The 22693-nt window shown below is 41.7% G+C and overlaps 1 protein-coding gene across 15 annotated transcripts in view; it reads left to right on the plus strand.

Annotated features, from left to right (window-relative positions):
• FKTN (fukutin) overlaps positions 1 to 22693 on the plus strand; it is a 93963-nt gene that overhangs the window by 64608 nt on the left and 6662 nt on the right. For 12 of the 15 annotated variants that reach the window (XM_007968501.3, XM_073021820.1, XM_037983238.2 and 9 more), the window contains 2 exons: positions 704 to 801; positions 9262 to 9404. In XM_007968501.3, coding sequence (XP_007966692.2) covers positions 704 to 801; positions 9262 to 9404 — 241 coding nt within the window. Of the gene's footprint in view, positions 1 to 703; positions 5690 to 9261; positions 9405 to 22693 lie in introns of those variants that run through there. The other 3 variants (XM_073021818.1, XM_073021819.1, XM_037983241.2) reach the window with 3 other exon arrangements.

Raw genomic sequence — 22693 nt, forward strand, 5'->3', positions numbered from 1 at the left:
CCTCAAGTGATCCACCCGCCTCAGCCTCCCAAGGAGCTGGGATTACAGGCAGGAACCACCACGCCCGGCCTGGTTTAATTTCTGAAACTTACCTACGAATTGTCTTAGTCCTGCAATAAATATAGTTAAAATCATTATAACTAGTATTCTTTGGGCTGGTTTAAAGACGTTCTTTAGCATTTGAGATGAAAGGCAGAAACCACAGGTAGGATCATGTAAGCTATGGAACCAAAGGAGAAGCCTGGAAATGCAGCTTGGAGTCCTGCTTACTCTGTATCCTTGGGAAATCCAGATTGTGAAAGAAAAGAAAATGATCGTTTTGTCCATCTTTTGACAACTTTTTGCTTTGACACTTCTTTCCTCTACAGTTCCAACAGAAAGCCCAAGGCTGACTTTGATTGCCTGCCTTGGGTACGTTCCCATCCGTGCCTCAATCATTAACTTACTGGCCTGAGTCTTTTTTACTGATCTCTGGAGCTTAGTGATAGGGTCAGCCTCTCCTCAATCCTATGGACTTGGAACAAGGAAGGAAAATTGGAGAAGAGGAAAGGGATTCTGGACAGTCAAAAACAATTAAATAGCCACTCTATTCCCAAAGCTGTTTAATGGGAGAGCACTGTCCTTCAGCCAATAATGCACTAGCAGCTAGATTCCTTAGCTAGACCTTCCACTGTTGAAGCCTAATCCCTCCGTTTTGCTGCAGGTACCTGTTTCCCAAATTTACATTGTGCTGGACTGAGTTTGTAGACATGAAGGTCCATGTGCCCTGTGAAACCCTCGAATACATTGAAGCCAACTATGGTAAGACCTGGAAGATTCCTGTAAAGACGTGGGACTGGAAGCGCTCTCCTCCCAATGTGCAACCCAATGGAATCTGGCCTATTTCTGAGTGGGATGAGGTTATCCAGTTATACTAAGATAATAGGTTGAAATGAGAGAATTCCTTTCTTGGAAAAAAAGGTAGATAACTGTTTAAAAAGATACATGTCTATTTGTCAAACTAAGTGGGAACCAAAGAAAAAAAGGGACAAGTTTGAAGACACAGAAAGGGTCCTAACTCCAGAGCCATCTGATTTAATTCTCTCATTTAGCACTGAGGAATTTTCATGTGCCACATACAATGCTAGGTTACAGTGGAGAAGCCTAGATGAATGAGACAAATACCTGCTTCTTTTATTCCTCCCTTTGGTAAACAACTCAATTTTTCCTCTGAGGGAACCCTCCCCCACCCTTTGAAGAGTTCAAGTTCTGTAAAAGTTTTAAAAATGTTAACTAATGTTTGCACTGGAGGATGAGCTCACCAGGCAAAGCAAAGGAAGGATATACTAGTAAAAAAGAATAACCTATTCCTGTTCTGGGCATTTAAGCTGGTATGTTAGTGCTACTTTTAAGATTGTGGAGTCTGAGTTAATACTCAAGTCATCAGACTTTGAGTGGCATCAAGAAAAGATGATATCGGGTTCATTTTTCAACTAATCTTATATGGAATTGAATTAGAGAACAAGGCATTACTCTTTTAGGGAAGGTGAGAGCTAATTTATATCAGAACTTTTATTACTTGTCAGGATAAATAAATTTCTATACCTGTACTGCTGTCATATTTGAAGTGAGAAGGAAGTTTATGCTTGTGTAATGCTTAAATTTCAATCCATTGTGAGAGTATTTTCACTGACATCTGATGGCACTTGTTGACAAATCATTCAAGTGAGACCATGCTACTAGACATGATTTTGAAAGAGTCCATGATTTCACAAAACTCATTTTTATTTTATTCTCAGTCACTCTGTTAGGTAAAAATATGAGAAATTCATGTACATTTTATATTTTCTGAATTTATAATCCTTGCACTCCCAATTTTAATGATAATAAAATATTAATAGAATTGTTTTAATGTACTCTAATTTTTAAAACATACTCTTTATTATCTTCATTCATCAATTACAGCTTCATTAATTTTTGGTCTATATACCAATTTAAGTGGCATGTAAACCTACCTGTTTCTTCTCCTCTTCCTATATATCGATCTCCAAAATGGAAGCTAAATAGTGGGCTTGGCAACTATTCACCCTACCTCAGATCATAGAATTTGTAAAGTTTGTGTTCATCCCTAGTTTTTCAGTCTGTTGAATGTCGATGGGGAAAGAACTCAGACTTCTACTTTATCAAGTACCACACACTCTGGAACCCTTCAGTTTCCTTTTCCCCTCAAGATGTCTGAGTCAGATGGGATGCTGTTTACCCCATCTCTTCACCGGTCACTTGAATGATATATTCTAAGTGAGAGGTAAAGGAAAATGTAGGCACAATAAACACTGCTATTTTTCTCTTTGTCTGGGAAAGGAAGCTGAATCTTGTATCTTACCTATGCTATTTGGGACTACTTCCTGGAGCTTGGCAGATTTTCCTCTGAAACCAGAGAACAATAGGGGTCTCAAAAATGGGAACCTGAACATCTGAGGGAATGGGCTGATAGACTTTCCCAAAAACAAATTAGGGAAAGTAACTTACAACCACCCCATTCCAAATTTTTAAAGCAACATGAAAACCTTCTTTGATAAATGATAACCAACAGTCTTCCTGACTTAAGTTGCATTCTCAGTGCAGAATTATTGGGTTTTTCTTAAATAACATGAGCAGGTATCTGGGGACCTTTAAGATTATCAGTGGACTTGTCCCAAAATGGCACATCATCATCATCATCAGTTTTCTCTTTGCTGGAAAATCAGCCCATAGAGTACATTCCCAAATTCTAAATAGCTGACCCCACATTTGTTTTTCATGCTCAAACATAATATAACAAATAATAACAGTATTTTGGGGCAAAATCCACCCTACTTGATGAGGACCATTTGCTTGTGCTCAGTATCTAGAAATGCATACACTCCACATTTCTGCCCATTTCAAATTGGGACTCCCATTCTTTGCCAGGAGATCTTACCCATCTGTTTACAGATTAATCTTTTATCCTTTCCTGGAGTACAAAGGCTTAGAGTGTCTGAAATCTAAGACATCTTGGCCCCATTGACACAGGGTCTATATTCTTCCCTACATAGACCGCTGGCTGCTCAAATACTTGTCTTCTGGTTTCACAGGCTTCAGCTCATGGATTCTGCCCTAACTTCGGGTAACAAAAGCCTTCCCCTAGAATGTGAAGGCCAGACGTACCTCTGATTCTGATTCATCCGTACTTCATCTTATGTTTTTTAACAGTTGGATTCTGCTGAGTGTCCAGAGACCTTGGGTTAAGTATGTCCATCTTCAGTAGCTCATTGGATCACTTTTCTTTCCTCACTTGAGTATTCTAGCAGTCATTCTCCTAATCTGACCACTTTCAGGTTTAGTTTACCTGGCTTACCTGGGGAAGCTGACAACTTGTTGGTAGTTAGGCACTCATGGATGTCTTCAGAGACATCCTGAGAGGCAAGATTCCTCTTAATTGACAACCAGGACAACCAGGTAGTCACCCAGTCCCTCTCTAAGCAGGGAGCACTTTTCCTTCTCTCCTCTGCTGCAGCTACTGATATCTGGCCCCTGGAATAAAACCATAGTTCCTAAAATTGAGCATCCCTAAGAGTAGCTGCTTGGTGGGACATCTGATTTCTTTGATTCCCTAGCTGCAAAACCTGAAATATGACCACTAGCTGACAGAATGTTTGCCAGTATCCCCACAAAACAAGTTAAAACTTAAGTGAAAGTAATTCTGCTTTTGAATCTTGAAAGAGACCATATGTAATATTCATTTTAAACCCTCTTACTTTATAACTAAATAAATAATGGCAGAAAAGAATGATCTAAACAAGAACAGCTGAGGCTAAAACCCAAGACTGCCATGACTTCTAGTCCGATGTCTGTTTTGCATCACAACACAGTATCTTTAATAGTGCTTGAGATGCTTAACAGAGAAGTCATCCAGTGCTTCATTGAGTCCAAGTCTTAGGGTATTTCTGCCACTTAGTATCTTTTTGTTCAGATTGAGAACCTAAGGCGACAGAGAGGTCAAGGGGAAGTATTTTCTTGTTCAGAATTCTTAGGCAACCTTCATACCTTTATCTGGAAAATGCCTTCTCTCCAGACAATAAGATAGTTCACATCTGGAGACATCAGCCTTTAGTACCTAATTCTCTAAGCTCAAAATGCATCCCATTGCCACTTCACCATTCTGTTTCCCAAAGGAAGCATCAGCACCAACCTGCTAAATGCCTGTATTTGAAGAGTCTCTCCCCTTCCTACAGTGACCTTTCATGAGGCCCTTTCCTTCCTAAGGGACCTTTACCTGGTAGTAGTGGTCTCATTCACAAAAAAGAATAACATATATAACTGGAGTACTTTGCAGTTTTTGGGATTTTTTTAATCTGCTTGGCTGGAAAGGAGACTAGAGTATCTCGTTTTTAGTATAAACTACTTTTAATTATTTATATTGATACTCTCTGATAAATGCAAGTATTTAAGAATAGATAGTACTCATTCTTTTTTAAATTTGTGATGTCAAACCATTGTTTTTATTCTTACACAACTACAGTACTTCAGATGGCACATAGATAGGCAGGATATTACATAGGTAAGCAAGAATTTATACATTGGGTACCAGAGCTAAATCTGGAAAACACATTTGGAATGAGTTTCCACACTTCAGTCTAAAATCTCACCCAAACTTATGGCTACACATTTTTCTGTTTCCCCCTGGTTTCACCTTCTGGAAAGTGAACAGTTTTTTAAATCCTAAATGTTATAAATCCTTAGGAGAAATATTCCCTCAAAACCTAGTCAGAGAAAGTGCCACATTCCTGCCTTCTAACAGGTAATTATTAGTTGTAACAGCTTTAATGCATGGAAAAACTTCAGTTACCAACCAGTCAAGAGACTTTCTCAAGAAAAATCCCAGCAGTTATCCCTCTTTCCTCCTTGTCTTACACCATTATTAAGACCTGGGCTAGATCACCTACAACATCTCACTTAGGGAAGGCAATGTGTTGCCATAAAAAGACCACAAGCTTTTGAGTGAGGCTTGAATTTGAATTTCAGCTTAATCATGTGGGATTTATGGTGGGGGCCCTTTCAGTCTCAACTTCCACATTAGTGAGCGGGGGAAATGATACATACTTCTAAGGGTTTTTAGGGTGATTAAATGAAGTATACAGTTCTTAGCCTCAGGTCTAGGATTAAGTAAGTACTCAAGAAATGTGCAGTTTTTCTACTTCCATGTTTCTTTTCTAATCTTCAAATGGAATTATAGAAACCGTGGGTCAGAACACATTGCTTTACTCAAAATGTTGCAAGACTGAATTTGCTTAAGAAAAAAAAAAATGCTATCAAGTCATTAAAAATTAAATTGTATGGTTTATGAATTCAGAGACATTACCAGTTTGCCTCCTTCTCTCAATAGAACTTGTATTTTCATTTTCTTGGTTAAGCATTTGTCTCCTAATCTTATCCCATATGCTACCTAGTTTGCTGGTCCCAAGCAGTTCACTGTACTTCCCTAGATTTGGTGCCTACTCTCCCCTGGACTTCTTTTTCAATATTCTAGCCTTTCCTAGATGTAAATCTTTACCTCCTTGTTAGTGAAATTAGATATAAGCCATGATTTGGAAAGGGAAGAAATCTGGAATACTTAGTTTCATTCAATTGTCTATACTGGTGAATGCCTGTGTCATTGTTAATAAAGGAGAATTGAAAATACTCATTTCTACTTTCTGCCCCCAAATTTGTGTTTCTTTCTCAACTAGGCAAGAAGCAGCAGGGTGCATGATGCCATTTTAGGCTGCTTCACATCAGACTGAAATCCTAATTATGGTTTATAAGTGAAACAAACTAATTCAATGGTGATACCTTTTGTATAGGTACTGTGCTTAAAGGAGGCAAGTATAAATTTTCTAACAAGAAATCCCTGCTTCTGTTGGGTGCAGTGGCTCACATCTGTAATACCAGCAGTTTGAGAGGCCAAGGCGGGTGGATCACTTAAGGCCAGGAGTTCGAGACCAGCCTGGCCAACATAGCAAAACCCGGTCTCCTTTAAAAATACAAAAAACTTAGCTAGGCATGGTGACACGCGCCTATAGTCCCAGCTACTCGGGAGGCCGAGGCAGGAGAATCACTTGAACCCAGGAGGCAGAGTCTGCAGTGAGCCAAGATCGCACCATTGTGCTGCAGCCTGGGGTGATAGAGCAAGACTCTGTCTCAAAAAAGGAAAAAAAAAATAAAAAAGGAAAGAAAGAAATCTCTGCTTCTGCTTCTGTACTATCAAAACTTCTACCCTAGAATGCCCCGTGGCACCTTCTAACCCAACCTAATACAGAGATTATGTAGGAACCCATTAACAAGCTGCTATATAATTATAAGCAGCTCTCACAGTAGGGTTGGAAGAGAGTATGAGGAAAACTAGAAGTACTGTATTTTTGCTATTAGAAATGAAACATTATTTCATGCACCTTTGAAAAAAATAACAGGATTTTACAGCCTTCTGATGATTCATTCAAAGCATGGGGAATAGTTCATATGTTTGTTAAATGAAAATCTTATGTAGCTATTTGTGTGTCCCTCCCACTTCATAACTACAAAAACATATATATGAATTTCTAAACAAAGTGATATTTTGAAGATGAATAGATTCAATGTGTACTTACCAGTTGACTATTTCGTTTTATCTTCAGGTACAGATAGTTTGTGGTACTACTTGAAAATACCTTTAATATTATTTTCATCAGAATTTGTAATATATAATCCAGTTTGGGATGATGAATAAAATTTTTCTAATCTCCTGAGATATCTTGTATTTATTTTTGAGACTTGCAGTAGAAATAACAGACACTAACATTCATAAACAATCTGGTAAAATAGTAATCCTGCCACCAGTACAGTATTTCTAAAATTCAACTCTGGGGACCCTAGTAGTCTGCACACATATACCTGGGTATCCAAAAGTTCTCAGAGATAAAACCTGCCAGCCAAAGACCACCAGGAACACACCTGTAATCAAACAAAGTTAGGTTTATTAGCTTGTCTTAGTAAGAGGAAACAACCACCATGGGGAATCATAACATATTTCAGGGAGAAAGAACTAGAAAGGTCTTTTATAGGATTTTAGCTGATGTCAAAATTGTTAAAAGTAACTGTAGTGGAGTGGAAATAACACAGGACATGGAGTAAGAAGTTCTAGTTTGTCTGAATCCAACAGTGCCATGACCAGTAGGATTCATTTCAGGTGTACATGGCTAGTTCAGCCATAAAACAGTCAATGTAATGTACCATATCAACAAAGTAAAGAAAATCATATCAATAGACACAAAAAGAGTCTGATAAAATCTAACCCTCATTCATGAGAAAAACTCAGTAGTTAAAAATAGAAGAGAATTACCTCAATTTGATGAAGAACATCTAAAAAACCCCAAAAAACCAAAAACTTATATGTCTTAATAGCGAACAACTGAATGTTTTTCCTCTAAGATTAGGAACAAGGCAAGGATGTCTGCTTTCACCACCCTTATTCAGCCTAATACTAGAAGTGCTAGTCACTGCAATAAGGCAAAAAAAAAAAAAAAAAAAAAAAAGTTAATAAACAAACGACATGCAGATTGGAAAGAAAGAAATTTTTAAAAACTTTTTATTTGTGGATGGCATGATTGTTTACATAGATAATACCAAGGAATGTATTTTAAAACAAGCAAACACCTGGAGCTAATAAGTGAGTTTTAGTGCAGTCACAGTATACAAGATCAAGACCAATACCCCCAAATCAATTGCATTTCTATATTCTAACAGCAAACATGAAAACAAAAACACAGTACTATTTAAAGTCACCCCGAAGAAAATGAAGTATTTAGGTATAAAAGTAACAAATTGTATACAAGATTTGTATTTTAAAAATGCTGATGAGGCCAGGCGTGGTGGCTCACGCCTGTAATCCCAGCACTTTAGGAGGCCAAGGCAGGCGGATCACGAGGTCAGGAGATCCAGGATATCCTGGCTAACACGGTGAAACCCCATCTCAACTAAAAATACAAAAAATTAGCCGGGCGTGGTGTGGGCACCTGTAGTCCCAGCTACTCAGGAGGCTGAGGCAGGAGAATGGCGTGAAACCGGGAGGCAGAGCTTGCAGTGAGCCGAGATTGTGCCACTGCACTCCAGCCTGGGTGACAGAGTGAGACTCCGTCTCAAAAAAAAAACTGATGAAATCAAAGACCTAAATAAATGGAGATGCGTACCATGTTCATTGATTGGAAAACAATACAGTAAAGATGTCAGTTTTACTCAACTTGATCAATAGGTTTAATGCAATTCCTATCAAAATCTCAGCAAGGTTTTTAGTAGACATAGAAGAACTTATTTTAAAATGTATGTGGTAAGTTAATTTCTCTAGAATATCTCAAGTAATCTTTATAAGGAAAAAGTAGCAGAAAGATTTGGCATCAGAAGACCTAAGTTTGTTCTTGCACTTCAGTAGATACTGCATCTGATCTTATAAGGTAGATGTTATCACCCCTTGTTTTGCAGATGAGGAAGCTGCAATTTAGAGGTAACACAGATCTTAAATCCTTGTTTTCTGACTTGAAATCCAGTGGCTACTCACTCTGCCAATTCTACTTAACTGTTGATCTGAAAAAAAAAAAAATTTATTATTACTTAAAATCAGCCTCTTATACTGAAAGTGAGAAGGATCACTCTACCCAATATTAAGGTTTATTATATAGCTATAGTAATTGTTATGGGCTGAATTGTGTTCCCTTATATCCCTCAAAATTCTTACGTTTAAGTCCTGACCCCAGTATTTCAGAATGTGACTGTGTTTGGAGATAGAGCCTTTAAACAGCTAATTAGGGTAAAATGAGCTCATATGGGTGATTCCCAATTCACTGGTGACTAGAGGAGTCCTTAGAAGAGCTTAGGACAAGGAGAGGCACAGAAGGAGGACCATGTAGAGACATAGAAGATGGTCACCTACAAGCCAAGGAGAGGATCCTTCGGAAGAAACCAGCCCTACCAGCATCTTAGCCTTGGACTTCTAGTTTCCTGAACTGTGAGAAAATAGATTTCTACTGTTGAAACCACTCAGCTGTGGTACTTTGTTATGGCAGCCCTAGCAATCTAATGCAGTAGTCAAAGACAGTATGTTTTGGTAAAAGGATAAGCACATAGATCAGTGAAACAAAATAAACCAGAAATTGACCCATATGAATATGTCCAACTGATTTTTTACAAAAGTGCAAAAGCAATTCAGTGGAGGAAAGACAGTCTGGTTTTTGTTTTTGTTTTTTTCTCTTATAGACAGGGTCTCACTGTGTCGCCCAGGCTGGAGTGCTGTGGCACAATCATTGTTCACTATAACCTCAAGCTCCTTGGGCTCAACCAATCCTCCCGCTTCAGCCTCTCAAGTAGCTAGGACTACAGGTGCATGCCACCACACCCAGGTATTATTTTATTATTTTTTGTTGTTATTGTTGACACGGAGCCTCATTATGTTGGCTAGGCTGCTCTCAAACTCCTGGCCCCAAGCTGTCCTCCACTTTGGCCTCCCAAAATGCTGATATTGCATGAGCCCCCACACCCAGCCAAGATAGATCTTTCAACAAATGGTGCTAGAGCAATTGGACATTCATAGGCAAAAAACAAACTCAACTTGAATGAACCTCACACTTTGTACAAAAATGTACTTAAAATGGATCACATGCTTAAGTGTAAAATATAAAACTATAAACCTTTTTGGGAAAAAAAAATAGGAGAAAATCTTCATGATCTAGGGTTATGCAAAGCATTCTTTCTTTGACTTGACACCAAAAACACAATCTATAAAAGAAAAATTGATAAATTGGACTTCATCAAAATTAAAAATTGCTGCTCTGCAAAAGCCCACATGTGAGAGCTGAAAAGTCAAGCTACAGACTCGGAGAAAAATATTTGCAAACTATGTGTCTGACAAAGGACTAGTACCTGGAATATATAAAGAACCTGAACACTCAGCAGTTTTTTGAAAAATTCAATTAGAAAATGGGCAAAGACATAAACAGACATTTCATTGAAGAGGATATACAAATGGCTAAGAAGCACATGAAAAAGATGTTCAACATCATTAGCCAGGGAAATGCAAATTACAACCACATGAGTTATCATTGCATACCTATTAGAATGGCTAAAATCAAAAATAATGATAACACCAAATCTGCTAGTTGTTTCTTTTATGATTTTCTTTTTTAATGTGTACTGCGCACCATTGTTTTCACTGTGATTTTACTAAAGAGTGTCCTTAAACATTTTACAAGGATTCGTAATAGGTAACACTCTTCATAATAAAAAGGAATAACTTTGTCTCAATTTTTGGAAGACAGGTTTTTAGGTTTTTGTTTTTGACTTTCCTCCAATTCTTTGTTGATTTACTTTGTCATTTTAGTAACCCTCTTTTTACGATTTATTTTCTCTTTATTATTCCTTTGTGTTCTTTGAGTTTTCTTTAATTAGCTTTATCAGTAAAGCCCTTTAGCAGCTGGTACTATTCCTGGTTCTCTGCAACTTTATCAGTAGGGCTTTTACAACCTAAAACTTCTAAATTCAATTTTTTCTTCTGTTAATCTCAATAATTTGGAGGATGTTTTCTAGTGAATTTTATAAGAAAGGTAATTGAGTGGCCAATGTTCTGAAAATGTTATACCACCAAACGTCTTTCAGATGTCTTAGAAGATGATGGTCTCATAGTTGAAGTGTGGAAGAGTTTGTTTTGGAGCCCAGACTGGCCAACCCTCTAATCCAGCCAGATCCTGCTTAGCAGAAAAAAAATTCTGGCATGTGACCTCATAAACAAGGGAAAAGCTCTTCTTTTAGGATTATGTCTTCTCTTATCATCCCACTTGTAATTTGTTAGGAGCCATCTTTTTCTCCATGTCTTAGTGGAAGACAGAGAATTATCTAGAGCATTCTGTGGTGCTGCAAATGATCTATCTGTAGCCACTAGCCACATGTGACTACTGAGTATTTGAAATGTGGCAAGTGTAACTGAATAACTAAATGTTTACTTTAATTTTAATTTAAAACCAGTAGCTAGCATATTGGACATTGCAGATCTAGAGGATTTTATGGGATCAGCAAGGGTTTTGGATTTGTAGACTGGAATCCAGAGTCCTCCACAGCCTAGTTTTGTGATCTTGGGCTAGCTATTCAACTTCTGATTTCTGATTTTTTTTTCAACTAATGGGGCTAAATTAATACCTAGCTTTCAAGGTTATTAAAAGAACTGTAAGAAATCTGCAGTGTCTGGCACACACATGGTAGGTGCTCAGTGAATGATAACTATTGTTAATATTATGTTCACATGGTTTTACATCTGCCTTTGGCGTAAATCCTATAAGCTTGTATTTTCCTGATAATCCTATGTAACAATTTTTCTGTAAGACTGGTATTTCAGATCCCTCCTGGGTAGAGGCCCTATGCTGAGCACCGTTGATAAGAAGCGACCCTGGCCTCAAGACCACAGGTACAAGGCCTGTTCTTTGGGGAGAGAGTATGTGGGGTTAAAACATAACACTTAATGGAATTGAGTCTCAAGGACCAGGCTTAGGCAAGGAGACAAAAGTCCTAGATTTTGCAGATGGCCATCTGAGCACACAAGGCTAGAAAAAAGCTCCAGGAAGGAGGACAGGGTCTGGTTAGTGAGGTTCAGCTGAGTCTTAGGACTTGTAGAGCAGAAAATTTGAATAAATGAAGAAAGAAAACATTTCTGAATAAGAGGAGTCAGTAAATTCACAGAATAGACTTTATAGGACAGTGAATAAGACCATCTGCCATATGGATAAATAGTGAAAAAAAAAAAAACAACTGGACAAGTGGGCAAGGAACAGACTGCAGGAAATGAGGGGACTGAATATTCTGCTATGAAGTTTGGATATGAGAGAGGAAAGTTTTGGATGGGAGCATCGTGCCTTCAGTAAACACTTCTGACCTGGTTACTGCTCACCAGATCTGTCCTAAGGGTGAGGTTCAACAAACATTCAGGGAACCCCTTCAAGGACAGAGCAGGGATTTAGGAGAATTCAGATGCCCCGAGACTGACCCTAGAGACCCTAGAACTGGGATAGTTGCAGGGACAGAGGATAGAAACTTCGCCAGATGGGCATAGGACCCTAGATGGTTTAAGTAAGGTCACTCCTAGGAATTCGCAGTCAGTGCTAGACATGGGCACGAGGAGTCCAGGGTCAGGAAACGCTTGAGGCCAAGCGAGCAGGGGACAGTTTGGAGACGGTCTGGGAAGTGGAGCTCAAGAGTAGCACTGCAAGCCACAGAAAGGGAGTGTGATAGGACAGGAGTATGTGGGGTTAAAACATAACGCTTAATGGAATTGAGTCTCAAGGACCAGGCTTAGGCAAGGAGACAAAAGTCCTAGACTTTGTAGATGGCCATCTGAGCACCCAAGGCTAGAAAAAACTTCAGGAAGGAGGACAGGGACTGGGTAGTGAGGTTCAGCTGAGTCTTAGGACTTGTAGAACAGAAAACTTGAATAAATGAAGAAAGAAAACATTTCTGAATAAGAGGAGTCAGTAAATTCACAGAATAAGCTTTATTCTGTGAATAAACCCTCTGTTTATCCAGAGGGTTCCAGGCAATTAGAATAGGCCTTTGAGAGCGAAGACAAAAGCTCAGTTTGATGAATTGGGCCAGGAGAGCCAGTGAGATTCTAGGCTCTGGGGAAGACACGAAGGCAATTTTTGGAACACAGCAGAGGAGTGGAGACCAATGGTCAGTACTAGACCTGGGCACCACAATACGGGCAATGTGAGATATGTGGGAAAGAGGCTGGAGTCATTCCTATACCTGTTGCTTCAGTCAGAAACTAGGACAGGATAGACTTTTCACATGGTGATACCACAGAGCATAAATGGAAGCTAGGGAGAACAGAAGCCAGGAAGGGAGATAAGCTTAGTGGTGAGTTTAAATTCTGGGTCTTAACTTAGTCCTCATGTCCCTATTGTCCCTATTGTCTACCTCTGGAGACTGTGGGCTCCAAGGGGTAAAAAGTAATTGCTCTAGTTGCACTAGGAGAGTAGTTTGTGCTAGCAACTGACCTTCTACCTTACCTTTACCTCTACGAGAAGACTTGGGACTCCAGTGGCTTTCTGGACCATAATAAAAACAAGGCCATCTTGTCTTCACTCTTCCTCTTTTCCACCCAGACAGATTCTGCTGCCTGGGTAAGAGAGCTCAGGCAGGGACTGCTGGCTGATGAGGCCTGGGCAAGCCTATAATCCCAGCAGAGAGCACAGGGACAGTGAGTGGGAGAGGAGCCAGGCACAGGTTGTATCTTGTTAAACCAGTCTGCATCAGCTACAGTGTAAGTCTCAGAAACAGATCTGAAACCCCAGCTGGTAACCTATTTAGTTCAGGCAATGTGCAAAGAAACCATATCCCCACCAGCTAAAAAGATGCATGTGCTCTTGGGTAGTGCAGAAGTATCTGTTATGAAAAGCAAAGGTAACAACAGTGGTGGGAAATTAAGGTTTCCTCTGTGTGTTTTTGTGTTGGTTGCATTTGAGGTGACATCCTCTAATTTTCCTAAGCACAATGGGACCTCCTGGAAACATCTGCTGGATTTAAGGAGTAAGGGGATGCCTCCCTCATCCTCTGGTGTGTGTATTTGGTTTGGGATTTGTCAGTCTGGGAAGCTGAGGGCTCTGGGCAGCTTGACCTGGCAGATTTCCCCCACTTGCCTGAAAAGCAGCCTAGCGGGCAGAGGCCCCTCCCCAGCTCAGCCCTGCACCTTCACTCTCAGCGCCTGGAGCTGCGGCCTTTTATTTCCAGTCTGGTCCCCAGGGAGCTGAGTGGGAAATGAGGACAGCTGATAAGCCTGACAGTATTGACTTTATGGGGAGTGTTCCACGAATTTACTTTCTGCAAGTAGGCTGCACTCTTATCTGCTGCCCACAGAGCATCTAAATCCTCATCTAGGAGACCCATTGATGAGTCATGTCCATTACACAAAGACCAGAGACTAAAGAAGGAAAGGGGAATTCCATCCGCCCCTTTCTCTCCTCCAGTACCTGGTCCTGCCCACCCCAACACCTCCCCTCGCTTTCCCCACTGTGTTTGGGTTTATTGGCTGAAAATAGAAACACAGCTCCAGGCCTGCGGAGTCAAGGCCAAGCCAGCCTGGTCTTGAGAGGTCGGCAGCTGGGCACACCCAAGGCTGTGTGTCCCTCTAATTGGTAACTATGGGAAGCTCACTTGAAGTAGTTGTGTGCGCTGCTTTATGCTGCAATAGTCAACATTTGCTCTGGACAGAAATACCCTCACGGCTTTAATGCCAGGTGTCTTGGAGATGAAATGTGGGTGTGTGGGTGTTACCAAGGGGTCCTGGGTCTGGGGTGCTGAAGAATGGAAGTTAAATGTAAGAGAAAGGCCTGATGCTCAACAGAAGTTTTTCTTTCCCCTCTGGCTTCTCCCTCATCCAGTCCTGGGCTCTGTTTCAAATATTAGAAAAAAATAAAAGCTTCTTAGCGGCACAGAAACTAAGTAACTTGAAGGAGAGAGGTGGGAGCCAGAATGCTGGATTGGGCAGAGGAAAGAAAAAAACGGAAAGTACCCTTTGGCAGAAATTAGAGGCATGTGTTTAGATTGGCCATCTAGCTTTCAGATAGAGTTTTTTTGGTAGTAAATATAAAATGAAATCTATGTATTGAGTACCTTTGGTTTCATTAGATGACTGTTAGCACCACTTTTTAGTATTTATTCCAAAGCACTAACTTTTCATACATTTGCTCACTGAATCTTCACAATAACCCATGAGATGATATTTCTAAGTTATAGCTGAGAAAATTGAGTCTGGGATAAGTTAAGTAACTTGCTCAGGATGACAACTATAATAGCATCAAAGCAAGGATACAAACGCCAGCCAGTCTGTCTCCAAAGCCAAGTCAAAGGTCATCTCTTAGCTGCCACACTAAACTGCCTGCTATTTGGCATTTTTCAATATCTTATCTCAGTTCACAGCCAATCAATGAGTATTTATTATTCCCATGTTTTAGGAAACAGGCTCAGCAGGATACTACTACCTGTCCAGGGCCACAAAACCAGTGTGTATCAGAGACTCTGGGCCACAGTGTCTAGCATCTCTCCTAAAGATCTCACCCCGCTGGTGCATTGCCCACTGCTCAGGCAGATGTGGGCCACATCAGTGCATTTCTCCCTTCCGGGTCCCCTGGTTTCCTGTGTCACCTGCTTTCACTTGCCGCTACTTGCTTGATAATTTTCTTATTTGAAGGAGGTTGGAATGAGGGAGGCAGGAAGAGCCTGGGAGGATGTGAGCTGTTCACAGTTGCTCTGTGGGCCCTGTGAATGGAGTAGTATGAACATCCATGAGAATTTGCAGCTTCTGCAGGCTCTGGAAAGATGTCTGTCTAAAAACCACTAGTAAAACTGAGTCAGCCATATGCTTGTTTCTTTAAGTATATGTTTTAGTATTTGACTTCTTTGGGAGAAATAATTTTTTTGTTTAGGATAACTTGTTCTGTAACTTTTTAATTAATATTTATAATTTTTCATATTGAGTAAGAAAACCTGGGTGAAATGCCTAGCGTGACACCTAGCACTTAAGGTTGAATAATTGGGGCAGAGGATTAAGTTCCTGGGCCAGAGTTGATGCTTAATGTCAACCCCCTCCTCAAGTCAAGCCATCATCTCCTCTTGCCTGCATTGCTTTCATGGCATCCTAACTAGTCCCCCAACCCCACCTCTTCTCTTGCCCCTCTCCATGTAGCAGACAGAATATTCTCTCCTTCCTGAAAAACAACCAGGTCAGGCGCGGTGGCTCACACCTGTAATCCCAGCACTTTGGGAGGCCGAGGTGGGCAAATCATGAGGTCAGGAGATCGAGACCATCCTGACTAACACGGTGAAACCCCGTCTCTACTAAAAATACAAAAAATTAGCCGGGCGTGGTGGCGGGCGCCTCTAGTCCCAGCTACTCGGGAGGCTGAGGCAGGAGAATGGTGTGAACTCGGGAGGCGGAGCTTGCAGTGAGCTGAGATTGCACCACTGCCCTCCAGCCTGGGTGACAGAGCGAGATCCCGTCTATGGCCTTGGAAACATTTACCTCACAGAAGCAAGCTATGTATCTGCTGACAGAAAGCAGGGCAGACTGGAGGCAGCTGTCTGAAGAAATAAGAGCTTTCTTGCATTCATTCAACAAATATCTGATCAAACAGCTTTTATGTGCAGTGAGCACAATTTCTGGGGTCCAGTGATTACGGAAACTAAGTCTTTGTCCTCATGAAGTTTATAATGTAGCAAGTAAACTAGAATGAGATTGGTTTTGAAGAATTCAACATGGAGGTGGAGTCTCCTTTAAAGAAAAAAAAGAGAGAGTTAAAATAATTGAAATTTATCAAAAAGAGCTTCTTATGACCAAGAGTCACTCCCACGCACCCAGAAATTAAGTATAAAGAATGGGCACAGTTTAATTTGGCAAATGCAAATTTAAAAGCAGGGGTTGTAATATGAATATAATAAAATGAAATTCATGGCAAAAAGCAGACATTTTATATTGATATAGGCTACAGTCCTCTAAGTCAATAAAAAAAAGTTATGAGTCTTTATGCTTCAAAAGCAATGCATCAAAAGATGTAAAGATCTGAAGCAAACACTCCCAGAAAACAAAAAGAACAGACACAAAATAGTAAAGGGAGATTTTCACACAGTGCTCTCTTGAATAGATCAAATAGACCAAAACTTCCAAGAATATAGATTTATTTAATGGATGTGTAAAAAGACATTTTACCATTCAAACAGAGAATATACCTCCTTTTCTAGTACCTGTGAAACATTTATAAAAGTTGAATATATGTTTTATCAAAGAGAAAATTCTCAATAAATATCCCAAAGCAAAAAACATGTAGGGCATATATTTCACTATAGTGCAATAAAATTAGAAACTAATAGCAAATGGTTGCCGAAAAATACAACAACAAGAAAATTTAAAAACACTTTCTAAAAGAAAAATAAGCAACAGATATTAGAAACCAATGACAATGATACTACAAATGGAAACGGGATATCCCCAAAGGTCTATCAGAAGAAAGTTCACAGCCTGGAGTGCTTTGCTTACTAAACAAGAAAGAGTAAAAATAAATAAGCATTCAATCCAAGAGTGGTAGAGTGGAGAGGAAATAAAATAAACGTAAACAAAAAGAACAGATTTAATGAAGATATAGCAGAAAGTGTATTTGAAAAAGCAAATCCCAGAGCTAGTTTTTTTAAGAGCAATAAAATGAACAGACTTTTGCAACACTGATCAAGAAGACAGCGAGAAATCATGAACACATAACATGAGGCATGAGAAAAGGGATAAAACAAATACATAGATTTTAAAAAGTAACTGAATAACTGTATATAACACTCTACTAATGAATCTGAAAAGGTCCAAATTTATATGTCAAAGTACCAAAATTAAGGAGGGAGAGAACATGTGAAGGAACAAAACCTACGTAGAAGGATTTACCAGTAAATTAAATATCAAGAACCAGCTAATTCATGTTTCATAAATTAATGGATGCATATACAATAGGTGGATGGAAGAAGGGATGAATAAATGACTGGATAAACGGAGAGATGGATGGATGAATAGGGCCTCAATACGGAGAACTGGAGATTGGTAAAGGGGCCAAGGATGGAGGAGGGAAGAAGAGAGTTTTATGAGTGGCTAAGGCTGATGCTTGACCTCCAGCCAAAACAATCTTGGCCTGCACCCACTCGGCCTGGCAGAAATCCCTTCCAAAAGTCCTAGGTTTGGACCATGGCAGTGGCTGACTCCTATAATCCCAATGCTTTGGGAAACCAAGTCTGGAGGACTGTTTGACCCCAAGAGTTCAAGATCAGCTTGGGCAAGATGGCGAGATCCTGTCTCTACTTTTATGAATAAAATATAAAACAGAAATCCCAGGTTTGGTCTTTCCTGAAACTGACAAGCCCTGCATACAGGACTAGAAGGCCAGTCATCACAGGCTAATCCAGACAGATCAATTAAACCAGGAGAACCAGAAAGCCTGACAGTGTCCAAGCTCTCCTAGTGACCTGCCCTTCCCTCCCCAGCCCTCTGTTTCCTCCCCAGGAGCTCGCAGGTGCAGTCTCTCCAGGGGGCGGTGAGAGCCATGAATAGTAAGGGTTTTAGCTCAAGCACACAGAGGCGTTTAGCTGCCCAAACCTAATCCCCCAATAATCGGCTTATGTAAATTCCTACTTCAACCCCTTCCCCTGCAGGTCCTAGCCCGAAATTCTCTACATTGGGAGACTGGCATGGGAGAGGACCCATCATTCTGAAGGATCACTGCTAGTGGAATGATGCAGCAAAGATTATTTCCCCTGCTTCTAAAAGCATAAAACCAACAATAACATTTAAGAACGTTTTGAAAAGGAAAAAACCATCAACCCTGGTCCTAGGATGTCAACACAGTCGTGCTCCTTTCTCTGTAGCCCTTGTCCTTTCTCTGAGTCCTTGTCCACTTGCACACAGATCCTATTTGACAGCTTATTGTTTCGTTTAGCATCATCCATCTCCGATCTTGCTATCCTGTTACCACGATTCTTTTTCTCAGCTGTAAAATATGCCATGGAAGAAAATATTATCACCTTACAGTTTTTGGCTAAGGTGAAGATTAATACAGGTTATTGCTTCAAAATGTAACATTTGCTGTATTAGAACTGCCATATAGGGAGAACAGAGGAGCAGAAAGAGGAGCAAATCAGGGAAGCTTATTGCAAATATTAGTTTTTGTAGTTGTTGTTTGTTTGTTTTTTGAGATGAAGTCTCTGTTGCCCAGGTTGGAGTGCAGTGGCATGATCTCGGCTCACTGCAACCTCTGCCTCAAGCAAAGTGATTCTCATGTCTCAATGTCCGGAGTAGCTGGGATTACAAGTGTGCGCCATCACACCTGGCTATTTTTTGTATTTTTAGTAGAGATGGGGTTTCACCATGTTGGTCAGGTGTTCTCAAACCCCTGACCTGAGATGATCCACCTGCCTCGGCCTCCCAAAATGCTGAGATTACAAGCGTGAACCACCACACCTGGCCTTAGGTTATGTTTCTAAAGATCTCTTTTTACCAACTAATTTTCCCCAATCCACCCTCCAATCCCTCCTCTATACTGCCACCAGAATGAGTCTTGCGACCTGTAACTAAACATAATATTCCCATGTTCAAAGCACACAGTTGTATTTGTCTGGACTGCCCTCTCCTCCACCCCTACACTTGTATTATAATTCCTACCCAGTCTTCACCACCCTTCCACCGGGCACCCAGCAGTCAGAGCTCCTGCCCTGGACAGTGTACTTTTAGATGGCCCTGCTCTGGCCCTCCTCCAGTGCTCACCCAACCCCCATGCCCCACCTTCTAGAACATATTCTAGGAATCTGGGATCTCTGAATTTCTGTTCAAATGACCATGAGCCCATTTCCAGGGCCTGGATAAAGCTATTCCTTAGGCCCTTGTGGGCTGGGAGTTCACATCATATTCACAAGACCCTTCACAGAAAAGGACAGAGCTAGTGGGTGGGAAAAGAATGGGGATGGGGATGGAGTCTCCATTTGTACCCTTATCATGGCCCCCACAAATGTCAGAGCCACCCTTGCTTCAAGGCCTAGTTTAAATGCCATCTGTCCCATGAGTAACCTCTGATCCCCCAGCTAGAATCTTCTACCTCTCCATCCCTAACTCTAATTTCACACTCTCTCACATTCAGGACTGTCTGTCTTATGTTAGTCATGTTGTCATGTCTTCTCCCTTCCAATAGCTGTTAGTGCCTTGAAAATAGATACAGAACTTTCCTCACCTTCATGCCCACCTCCCCATCCTACCCCACTCCCCGCCTACCACCATAACCTAGCAATTTATGCAACACCGTTTTAATTTATAATGAAACTGTATTGTTTCTTTTGGAGGTGGGTAAGATGGGTGGTGGTGTGACAACCGCAAAGTCTCAGTGACTTACAACAATAAAGATTTATTTCTCACTCATGTTATATGGTTGGTTGCGGGTTTGCTCCATGGTGTCCAGGCTGCACGAGCAACCCCAAACCTAACTTTCTCATGGCTGAGCCCATCCAGCAATCCCAACTGGAGTCTTGCTCTGTCCCCAGGCTGGAGTGCAGTGGCACGATCTCGGCTCAACCCCTGCTTCCCAAGTTCAAGCGATTCTCCTGTCTCAGCCTCCTGAGTAGCTGGGATTACAGTCATGCGCCACCATGCCCAGCTAATTTTTTACTTTTTTCAGTAGAGATAAGGTTTCACCACGTTGGCCAGGCTGGTCTCGAACTCCTGATCTCAAGTGATCTGCCCGCCTTGGCCTCCCAAAGTGCTGGGATTACAGGCGTGAGCCACAGCACCGGGTCCAGCAATCCCTTGTAAAGCTTCTGCTCCATCATGATCAACGTTAGGGCTGCTCACATTCTATTGGCTGATGCAAGTTGTATGGTCAAGCCTGGCAATGGGGCAGGGAAGTATAGTTCCTCCACTTACAGGGAGGTGCTGCCAATCACATGGCAGTGAGTGGGGCTATATTATCCTCTCCCAGGGAAGGGAGCCAATAGTTGTTAACAATAATACAGTGGACCACAATAAAATTTACAATATACCAACTGTGTGCTAGGCATACTGCTAAATGCTTTACCTACCTTTTTCTCATTTAGTCCTCACAATTCTGTCATTGTCCCCATTTTACAGATAAGGACTAAGGCAAGCATGAATTCTATAATTTGCCTAGGATCACAAAAGTGAATAGACAAGGAATTTCCACCTGGGTAATGTAACTCCAGAGCCCTTTGCTCTTATCCACTAAGCTGCAATTCATTTGTGAATTTATTGTGCCAGGTCCTATACCAGATCTTTCAGAGAGAGTGGTACCTGGGAATTCATTACTTATTCATTCATTAATTAACATTTGAGGAACACCTATTCACTGGGAGTAGATGGGGTGGGGAAAGGCAGAGAGTAAGTAAATATTACTAAGTGGGGATAAGTGTTAAGAAGAATAAAACAGAAGGATGAAGACTGTGTGTGTGTGTGTGTGTGTGTGTGTGTGTGTGTGAAGGAACAATTTTATTTATTTATTTAATTTAAAGAGATAAGGTCTCACTATGTTGGCCAGGCTGGAGTGTTGTGGCTACTCACAGGTGCGATCATAGTGCACTACAGCCTCAGACTCCTGGCCTCAAGCTATCCTCTTGCCTCAGCCTCTGGAGTAGGTGGGATTACAGGCTCACCACCACGCCAGACAGACGGTGCAATTTTAGATATTGTGGTCAGAGAGAGACTTCACTGAGAAGGTGCCATTTGGGTAAAGACCTAAAGAATGTCAGCTCCTTGAGGGCAAGGATTTTTATCTGTTTTGTTTGAAGTTGTGTCCCCAGGAACTAGAACAGGGCCTGGCTCATCGTAAGCTCTCAGTAATAATGTGTTGAACGAATGAAAGGAGGTTAGGGAGGGAATCGTGGATAACTTGGGGGAAGAGTGTTTAAGGCAGAGGAAACAGTGAAAAGTGAAAAGACTCTGAGGTGAGTTCCTGAAACAACAAAGAGACCAAAGTGGCTAGAGCTGAGTGAGCCCCAGGGAGAGAAGAGACAGACAGCTCAGAGGGATAAAAGATATCTCTGGGCGCATTTTATAAAGGCTTCGGCATAAGTCAGTGAAATGGAGAGCCACTGCGGGATTTTGAGCAGAGAAGTGACCAGAATCTGACTTGTGTTTTCATAGCATCATTCTGGATGATGTTGGAGAATAGACAGAAGGAGGCAAGTCCAGAAGCAGGAAGACCAATTAGAAGTCCCCTCCCTCACTGAAATAATCAATATTAGTGCTGGGCACTGTGCAAACTGAAATGGATAAATTCGGGAACCTACCCAGTACAGTGACTGTTAAATTCTGCTGTGCATCTTAATCTCCTGAAATACTTAGGTTTTAAAAATGCAGATTTCAGACCCCACCCCCACCTCCGAAAAATCCTGGTTTCATGGGTTTGGGTCGTGGGTGTTGGGATCCTCCTTCCCCACTTGTGATTCTGAAGCAAGCGGTTCCTGAACTCCAGTTAGAGGCTCACTGGGGCTTCATAAGCATCTGATGAATTAACAACGGATACGGACTTTCCCAGGGTTGAATGTGTTGGAGAAGGAGGTTAGTAAGCGGCTCCCCCAGCCCAGGTGGGTAGCAGGACCCCCTTACCGCCCCCAAGCCTCACACAAGGCGGGGCTCTCCTTCTTCCCTTGCTCCCTTTCCAGGGCACAAGAGAGGGCTGGTCCCGGGAAGCCAGGGCGCGGGGAGTGGGGAGGAACCGGTGGGAGTCCCTGTCGGGAAGGGGCCCCCGGGCCCCGCGAGACAAAGGGCGGTGTCCTATAAAGGCGGCGGCGGCGCGGCGTCCAGGCGAGGGCGCACACGGCCGGCGAGGGCGACGGCGACGGCGCGGGCTCTTTGCGAGGAGGTGCGTGGACTCCGGGGGTAAGTGGGCGCCACCAGGGCCGGGCTCCTGGGCCTGCGGGTCTCTCGCTGAGCCTCACTCACCCGGGAGAGCAGGAGTGCGGCCGAGACTTGGTAGCAGCCACCGAGCCAATTCGATGGGAAGACCCGGGGACCTTCCGCGGGGCAGGGGCGGTGGCTCGGCTCCGGGGGTGCTAGGCCGACTCTCTAGCGTGTTGGCGGGGCCGCGTCGCTTTTATGCGTGATGCCGCGTACCCACTT

Source organism: Chlorocebus sabaeus, chromosome 12 (assembly GCF_047675955.1).
Source record: "Chlorocebus sabaeus isolate Y175 chromosome 12, mChlSab1.0.hap1, whole genome shotgun sequence".
Taxonomy (NCBI): domain Eukaryota; kingdom Metazoa; phylum Chordata; class Mammalia; order Primates; family Cercopithecidae; genus Chlorocebus; species Chlorocebus sabaeus.